Source organism: Salvelinus fontinalis, chromosome 10 (genome assembly GCF_029448725.1).
Source record: "Salvelinus fontinalis isolate EN_2023a chromosome 10, ASM2944872v1, whole genome shotgun sequence".
Taxonomy (NCBI): Eukaryota; Metazoa; Chordata; class Actinopteri; order Salmoniformes; family Salmonidae; genus Salvelinus; species Salvelinus fontinalis.
The window spans coordinates 14,137,643-14,147,261 of NC_074674.1; the positions used below are offsets into that span (position 1 = coordinate 14,137,643).

Here is a 9,619-nt window from a genome sequence, read left to right on the forward strand (position 1 = left end):
AGAAGCAGTGCGGCTTGGTTGGGTTGTGCTTCAGAGGACGCATGGCTTTCGACCTTCGTCTCTCCCGAGCCCGTACGGGAGTTGTAGCGATGAGACAAGATAGTAATTACTAGCGTTTGGATACCACGAAAATTGGGGAGAAAATGGGATAAAATAAAATTAAAATTAAAAAAATATATTTTTTAAGTGCATTTCTTTGCCACATTTTTTTGTAGTATTACTTTAGTGCCTTGTTGCAAACAGGATGCATGTTTTGGAATATTTGTATTCTGTACAGCCTTCCTTCCTTTTCACTTTGTCATGTAGGTTAGTATTGTGGAGTAACTACAATGTTGTTAATCCATCCTCAGTTTTCTTCTATCACAGCCATTAAACTCTGTAACTGTTTTAAAGTCACCGTTGGCCTCTTTCCGGCAACTGAGTTAGGAAGGACGCCTGTATCTTTGTAGTGACAGGGTTTATTGATACACCATCCAAAGTGTAATTAACTTCACCATGCTCAAAGAGATATTCAATGTCTGCTTTTTGTATTTTTACCCATCTACCGATAGGTGCCCTTATTTGCTAGGTATTGGAATACCTCCCTGGTTTTTGTGGTTGAATTTGTGTTTTAAAATGTACTGCTTGACTGAAACCTTACAGATAATTGTTAAGGTCATTTCGAAAAACATAATTCCACTTTCAGGCAGAATTTTATGAGATTTGAGAACACGTGAGTGATTTTAGATCATTCCTCTATGCAGAGTCTTTCCAGATCCTTGATATCCTTTGTCTGCGCTGATGGACTGCCCGGCAGGTAGCCTAGTGGTTAGAGCGTTGGGCCAGTATCTGAAAGGTTGCTGGATTGAATCCCGGAGCTGACAAGGTAAAAATCTGTTTTTCTGCCACTGAGCAAGGCAGTTAACCCACTGTTCCCTGCCGCCGAAAACGTGGATGTCGATTATGGCAGCCCCCCGCAGAGGGGTTGGGTTAAATGTGGAAGACACATTTCAGTTGAATCCATTCAGTTGTACCACTGACTAGGTATCCCCCTTTCTTCAATTCAATCCACAGGTTTTCAATAACCAGGTTTCCATCCAACCTTTTTATGCGAGTAAAGTACATTCCGGATAAAAAATGTCATGACAGCTTGATGGGATCAGTAATTTTGACAGTAAATTTTCCACATATTGACACAAAAAAATACGCTAGAAAAGGTGGGATATTTTTATGCGAGAAATAAAAACGCTTTTATGCGCAAATATTGATATAACAACCATCATATTGAAGTAAATTCGAGCCACACGGTGATATTGTCTGGTCCTCCCACTATGACTTTGGAAAGCATGCAGTTTATTAGTCTGCAGATTAAATAATTATGATGAACTTCACAGGGTAATGAGCTTCACACTCCTTTCCAATAAATATCTTATTCTGGTGACATGATGATTGATGCTTGGCTGTCCATAATAATCTCATCGTGTACAGTTGAAGTCGGAAGTTTACATACACCTTAGCCAAATACATTTAAACTCAGTTTTTCACAATTCCTGACATTTAATCCTATTACAAATCCCTGTTTTAGGTCAGTTAGATCACCATTTTATTTTAAGAATGTGAAATGTCAGAATAATAGTAGAGAGAATGATTTATTTCAGCTTTTATTTCTTTCATCACATTCCCAGTGGGTCAGAAGTTTACATACACTCAATTAGTATTTGGTAGTGTTGCCTTCAAATTGTTTAACTTAGGTCAAACGTTACAGGTAGCCTTCCACAAGCTTCCCACAATAAGTTGGGTGAATTTTTGCCCATTCCTCCTGACAGAGCTGGTGTAACTGAGTCAGGTTTGTGGGCCTCCTTGCTCGCACATGCTTTTTCAGTTCTGCCCACAAATATTCTATAGGATTGAGGTCAGGGCTTTGTGATGGCCAATCCAATACCTTGACTGTGTTGTCCTTAAGCCATTTTGCCACAACTTTGGAAGTATGCTTGGGGTCATTGTCCATTTGGGAAGATCCATTTGCGACCAAGCTTTAACTTCCTGACTGATGTCTTGAGATGCAGCTTCAATATATCCACATAATTTTCCTCCTTCATGATGCCATCTATTTTGTGAAGTGCACCAGTCCCTCCTGCAGCAAAGCACCCCCACAACACGATGCTGCCACCCCCGTGCTTCACGGTTGGGATGATGTTCTTCGGCTTGCAAGCATCCCCCTTTTTCCTCCAAACATAATGATGCTCATTATGGCCAAACAATTCTATTTTTGTTTCATCAGACCAGAGGACATTACTCCAAAAAGTATGATCTGTGTCCCCATGTGCAGTTGAAAACCGTAGTCTGGCATTTTTATGGCAGTTTTGGAGCAGTGGCTTCTTCCTTGCTGAGCAGACTTTCAGGTTATGTCGGTATAGAATTAGTTTTACTGTGGATATAGATACTTTTGTACCTGTTTCCTCCAGCATCTTTACAAGGTCCTTTGCTGTTGTTCTGGGATTGATTTGTACTTTTCGCACCAAAGTACGTTCATCTCTAGGATACAGAACACGTCTCCTTCTTGAGTGGTATGACTGCTGCGTGGTCCCATGGTGTGTATACTTGCGTACTATTGTTTGTACAGATGAACGTGGTACCTTCAGACGTTTGGAAATTGCTCCCAAGAATTAACCAGACTTGTGGAGGTCTACAATTTATTTTCTGAGGTCTTGGCTGATTTCTTTTGATTTTCCCATGATTTCAAGCAAAGAGGCACTGAGTTTGAAGGTGTGGCCTTGAAATACATCCACAGATAGAGATAAAATTAATCACTAACCTTTGATGATCTTCATCAGATGACACTCATCGGGCTTCATGTTACACAATACATATATGTTTTGTTCGATAAAGTTCATATTTATATCCAAAAATTGCAGAGAGCCACATCAAATAACAGAAATACTCATCATAAACTTTGATGAAAGATACATGTTTTACATAGAATTAAAGATAAACTTGTTCTTAATGCAACCGCTGTGTCAGATTTCAAAAAAAGCTTTACAGAAAAAGCAAAAACCATGCAATAATCTGAGGTCGGCGCTCAGAGCCCAATCAAGCCATACAGGTACCCGCCATATTGTGCAGTCAACAGAAGTCAGAAATAACATTTTAAATATTCACTTACCTTTGATGATCTTCATCAGAATGCACTCCCAGGATTCCCAGTTCCACAATAAATGTTTGATTTGTTCGGTAATGTCCATCATTTATGTCCAAATAGCTACTTTTGTTAGCGCGTTTGGTAAACAAATCCAAAGTCACGAAGCGCGTTCACTAAAAGCAGACGAAATGTCAAAAAGTTCCATAACAGTCAGTAGAAACATGTCCAACGATGTATTGAATCAATCTTTAGGATGCTTTTAACATAAATCTTCAATAATATTTCTAACCGGAGGATTCCTTTTTGTCTTCAGAAATGCGATAGAACAGAGCTCGCTCTCACATGAACGCGCATGGTCCGCACATGATAGACCTTACTCAATCCCCTCTCCTTCGGCCCCACTTCACAGTAGAAGCATCAGACAAGGTTCCAAAGACTGTTGACATCTAGTGGAAGCTGTAGGAAGTGCAAAATGACCCATATCCCACTGTGTATTTGATAGGCGAAGAGTTGAAAACCTACAAACCTCAGATTTCCCACTTCCTGGTTGGATTTTTTTCTCAGGTTTTTGCCTGCCATATGAGTTCTGTTATACTCACAGACATCATTCAAACAGTTTTAGAAACTTCAGAGTGTATTCTATCCAAATAGACTAATAATATGCATATATTAGCAACTGGGACTGAGGAGCAGGCAGTTTACTCTGGGCACCTCTGGGCACCTTTTCATCCAAGCTACTCAATACTGCCCCTGCAGCCATAAGAAGGGAGAGTCAACTTAGTGTATGTAAACTTCTGACCCACTGGACTTGTGACACAGTGTAAACACTGTAAACAATTGTTGGAAATTACTTGTGTCATGCACAAAGTGTGTTTCCTAACCGACTTCCCAAAACTATAGTTTGTTAACAAGAAACATGTGGAGTGGTTGAAAAACAAGTTTTAATGATTCCAACCTAAGTGTATGTAAACTTCCAACTTCAACTGTATACGAGAGTAGGTGTTATGGACATTTGAGTAGTATGTATAGTCCATAGATGAGCTATTAGTCTCTCTCCAGATATCTATTTTACCTTTATTTAACTAGGCAAGTCAGTTTAGAACAAATTCTTATTTAGAATGACGGCCTAGGAACAGTGGGTTAACTGCCTTGTTCAGGGGCAGTTCGACAGATTTTTACCTTGTCAGCTCGGGGATTCGATCTTGCAACCTTTCGGTTACTAGTCCAACACTCTAACCACTAGGCTACCTGCCGACCTATCAGTCCCATCTCTTTAGTAAGAGAGGAACGACATCTTTGCAGATCTAGGGTTTGTGGTGGGGACTTGAGATGATTTGTCCAGGGTTGGGTTGGGGGTACAATTAAAATCTCCAGCCAGCACTCCAAAGGAAACACAATGTTCGTTGAACAGGGTTATCATTTTCGACGTGAAAGCAGGAGTATCTGTGTTAGGGGCGTAAATGTTTAAGATAGTAACTGGTTGCCTATACAGTGACCCAGTTATCAGAATAAATCTCCCCTCCGGATCAGATATGTTTTTGTCAATTATGAATGGAACATTCTTATGGATAGGAATGGCTGTGCCTCTACTGTTTGTTTGATTTGAAAGACGAGAAATACACCTGTCCCACCCAAGCTCTGCGGAGTTTAGCAGGTTCAGCATCACAGAGGTGTGTCTCTTGTGTGATGTTTGCTTTTTCCTTTTTAAGAGCACATATTATCTTTTTCCATTTTATTGCATGACCTAGACCATGGCAGTTCCATGCCAGTAGATTTAAGGTACTAGTCAATGTCATCTCTGGGTATAGGTGGATAATCGTTACAGCTGCGATCACATAAAATAAAAAAATAAGTGGTGTACGTAAAAGACCAATCTCTGAACACCCCAGCCGAGTTCCTAAACAACTCGACATATCCCGTTGGATCTATTAACCCCACGCTCAGTCTCAATTCTGTGTTCCCAAAAACAAATAAAACACAAATGATGGAGCAAATCCTGAAGATGGATCTATAGGATAAGTTGTTTGCTTTAATTAAAACGAAATAGCGACAGGATAAGGCCATAGGCATACAATTGACACATTGAGACTCTCGTTACGTCTGTAAATGTGTCATAATCCACAGGCTATAAATGGTGGAGGCCTGTGTGAAAATGATAACTGCAAATGATAATAAAAAAAGGCGGGAAATAAAGTAGGATAAAAGTTTAGTAGGCCTAGGTTAGTGGATGTTTTATGTTTTATAGGCCTAGGTTAGGCCTACTAAATAAATACAAATTAGACGGCTATAATGACATTTAGCGGGGCGGTGGGTCATTGTATGGCGGCTATATGTTGTCTTACTGTCACGTTCCTAACCTTATTTTCCCTTATTTTGTATTTATTTAGTATGGTCAGGGCGTGAGTGGGGGTGGGTTGTCTATGTGTGTTTTCTATGTTGGGTTTTTTGTGTTCGGCCTGGTATGATTCTCAATCAGAGGCAGCTGTCATTCGTTGTCCCTGATTGAGAATCATACTTAGGCAGCCGGGGTTTCACGTGTGTTTTGTGGGTGTTTGTCTTCCGTGTATGTAGTTGTGCCACACGGGACTGTTTGTCGGTTAGATTCTCTTTTGCTATTTTGTTTCGTTTAGGGTTCAGTTTAATTGTTAATAAAACATGGACACTTTCCACTCTGCGTTTTGGTCCGATCCCTACACCTCCTCTTCGTCAGAATCTGCCGTAACACTTACCTCCTTTAGTAGTAACAGTAATCACTTTTAATCATTGGTCCATTTCTCAGTGGCCAGCATTGTCCTTCAATAAACGTTTTGCCTCTTTGGGAGTTTTGAAGTGTCGCAGGGCTCCTTGGTGAAGAATCCTGAGCTTGTTTTGGTATTTGAATCCCCTAAAGATGCCTCGGTCAATGGAGTATTTCTTCACCTCGTCAAACTCTCTGCGCTTTCGCCGTATTCCAGCTGACAGGTCCTGGTGTAAAGTGAGCTTGGCGTTTCCCACTGTAATGGTGTTGATTTTCTCCCCCTGTAGGACTCGTTCCTTGTCGGTGAATCTAAGGAAACGTATGGTGATTGGCGCGGTGGTTGTCTGGCTGCTGGTGGGGGTCTCAGTGCTCGGTGAGCTCTCTCGAGTTCTATGGGCCTGTCGGTGGACAGGTGGAGCCACTCGGGAAGTTTGTCTTGCAGGTAGCGGATCAGTGGCATGTTTCCCTCTTCTTTTTTGGTCAGGTTTAATAGAACACAGTTATTCCTTCGCCCCCTATTTTCCAGGTCCTCTGTTTTCTCTTCCAGATGCTCTATTTTCTTTTTAGCAGATGCTATTGTTTCCATGGCGTCTGCCAGTGACTTTTCCATGGATAGGATTCGCCCCTCTGTTTCATCCAGGCGCCCCGCGTTGATGGTTATCTTGTTGTTGATGTCAGGCAAAGCATTTTCCAGGATTGTCACCTTCTATCACACTGAGCTGAGATCATTTTGATCTAATTTGTTGTTGAGTTCTGTACGTTGGGATCTCAGCTCAGAAAGGATGTCTTCGACAGAGTGCGAGGTTGGCAGTTGTTGGCCCTCGCGAGGGGACGTGTCCTCTTGCTCCTGGCTAATGGCACTATCTTTTTCTGAAGCTAGCTGTTTCTTGGAGGCTTTTTCCGCGGCTATTGGTCGAGTCCGGGTAAAAATGTCACCTGTGCTGTCGCCTTTTGTAGCCGCCATGACTTTTTGACTAAAGCTAATGGAGTTTTAACTTGAAGTGGAGGTAAGATTAAGAATTGGAAACGACTTGTGCGGAGCTCTTAGTTCATGTGGCCATCTCGTTCAAGGGTCACGTGATCCCCCTATAGCTCAGTATTTCAATTATTTATTTTATACAGTCATTTTTGCTCATCTTTATCAAGGGTGTCAATCATTTCGGACCCCACTATATATATAGAAGAAAAGCACCCTATTGGCCTTCCTCTTTCATCCAAAGACCTTGTGGTTGATTGGGTTTCTACAGTATCATAACTTCACCCTCACCTCCTCTCTCCCTCTCCCCCAGATTGCGAGTGCCACCTGTGCACCCTCCATCCCTCCCCAGCTGACCGCGGGCCTGAGGGACGTCACCCTGCGCTGCCTGGAGCTACAGCCCACGGACCGCCCCCCCTCCAGGGAACTCCTTAAGCACCCCATCTTCCGTCTCAACTGGTAGTCCCCAACATCCTCCCCAAGTCCCCTACCCACCCTATCCCAAAGCGTCCGCACGGAAATACTACTGAAGGCCTAGCCAAGCCTGCTTTCTCTCCTCTAAACGCTGCCAATCAGACTAACCTCCCTAATCGCTACCATTACCACCTTCCTTTCACCCCAGACCCTCCCCAGTCATGAGTGGAGGGCCTGGGATGGACAGTAGTATCTGGGCTCTCCTCTCTCCCTCCCTTCTACTATGGCCTCAAACTGCTGTATCTTAGCACAAAATGCAAAAAGCAAGTCACAAAATGTATTCTACGAAAATGGTGCATTCTTAGTCAGAGGGCCTTGTTGGTATACTGTAGTCTGTATTGCTCTTCAAGGCTTTGTTCTGGTAATGAAAGGGTTCCATAAGCACTTTCGTAGCCATTTTGCAGTGCCGCAAAGGTTTCAAGAAGTTATTCCCATTTTAACCCGTGAGTCAAAAATAAGTCCTTAGAACCGCAAACAGAAGACGAGGGAGTAAAGATGGTTTTTATCACTTATGTTGTATCGTCTGGTCATAAGTCTCAAACTACGTTTTTGTTTTTAGAGTAGAAAGAAAGGCATAATGAAGTGGTTTAATCGGTTGATTTTGTGCGCTTCTACAAAGATGCCTTTAAAATGTGCATTTTACTGTTGGGCCATCAAGCTTAGTCGAATAATGATGAAGATCACTTAAGTGTTTCAGGGATTGGTGTGATATCTAACAGAAACTTTGCTAGTTTGGCAAGCTTAACACTGAATGTGAACGCTTATGATGCCGGTACTTGTCTGAAATGTGTTTTTGTTTTTAAGATTTTGTTTTTAAGACATCAAAAGTTATAGAACACCTACTCATTCAAGGGTTTTTCTTTATTTTTTACTATTTTCTACATTGTAGAATAATAGTGAAGACATCAAAACTATGAAATGACACGTATGGAATCATGTAGGAAGCAAAAAAGTATTAAACGAATCAAAATATATTTTATATTTGAGATTCTTCAAATAGCCACCCTTTGCCTTGATGTCAGCGTTGCACACTCTTGGCATTCACTCAACCAGCTTCATGAGGTAGTCACCTGGAATGCATTTCAATTAACAGGTGTGCCTTCTTAAAAGTTAATTTGTGGAATTTCTTTCCTTCTTAATGCGTTTGAGCCAATCAGTTGTGTTGTGACAAGGTAGGGTGGTATACATTACATTTACATTTAAGTCATTTAGCAGACGCTCTTATCCAGAGCGACTTACAAATTGGTGCATTCACCTTATGACATCCAGTGGAACAGCCACTTTACAATAGTGCATCTAGATCTTTTAAGGGGGGGGGGGGGGGGGGGGGGGCAGAAGGATTGCTTTATCCTAGGTATTCCTTGAAGAGGTGGGGTTTCAGGTGTCTCCGGAAGGTGGTGATTGACTCCGCTGTCCTGGCATCGTGAGGGAGTTTGTTCCACCATTGGGGTGCCAGAGCAGCGAACAGTTTTGACTGGGCTGAGCGGGAACTGTACTTCCTCAGTGGTAGGGAGGCGAGCAGGCCAGAGGTGGATGAACGCAGTGCCCTTGTTTGGGTGTAGGGCCTGATCAGAGCCTGAAGGTACTGAGGTGCCGTTCCCCTCACAGCTCCGTAGGCAAGCACCATGGTCTTGTAGCGGATGCGAGCTTCAACTGGAAGCCAGTGGAGAGAGCGGAGGAGCGGGGTGACGTGAGAGAACTTGGGAAGGTTGAACACCAGCCGGGCTGCGGCGTTCTGGATGAGTTGTAGGGGTTTAATGGCACAGGCAGGGAGCCCAGCCAACAGCGAGTTGCAGTAATCCAGACGGGAGATGACAAGTGCCTGGATTAGGACCTGCGCCGCTTCCTGTGTGAGGCAGGGTCGTACTCTGCGGATGTTGTAGAGCATGAACCTACAGGAACGGGCCACCGACTTGATGTTGGTGGAGAACGACAGGGTGTTGTCCAGGATCACGCCAAGGTTCTTAGCGCTCTGGGAGGAGGACACAATGGAGTTGTCAACCGTGATGGCGAGATCATGGAACGGACAGTCCTTCCCCGGGAGGAAGAGCAGCTCCGTCTTGCCGAGGTTCAGCTTGAGGTGGTGATCCGTCATCCACACTGATATGTCTGCCAGACATGCAGAGATGCGATTCGCCACCTGGTCATCAGAAGGGGGAAAGGAGAAGATTAATTGTGTGTCGTCTGCATAGCAATGATAGGAGAGACCATGTGAGGTTATGACAGAGCCAAGTGACTTGGTGTATAGCGAGAATAGGAGAGGGCCTAGAACAGAGCCCTGGGGGACACCAGTGGTGAGAGCGCGTGGTGAGGA

General features: G+C 43.2%; 1 protein-coding gene across 2 annotated transcripts in view; it reads left to right on the top strand.

Moving 5' to 3' along the window:
* The window catches only part of LOC129863654 (mitogen-activated protein kinase kinase kinase 1-like), a 114,129-nt gene extending 105,528 nt beyond the window's left edge, over window positions 1-8,601 (top strand). For both annotated transcript variants that reach the window (XM_055935781.1, XM_055935782.1), the window contains exon 20: window positions 7,145-8,601. In XM_055935781.1, the coding sequence (XP_055791756.1) occupies window positions 7,145-7,294 (150 nt within the window). In that variant the 3' untranslated portion in view covers window positions 7,295-8,601. The remainder of the gene's footprint in view (window positions 1-7,144) is intronic.
* Window positions 8,602-9,619: the final 1,018 nt, after the last annotated feature.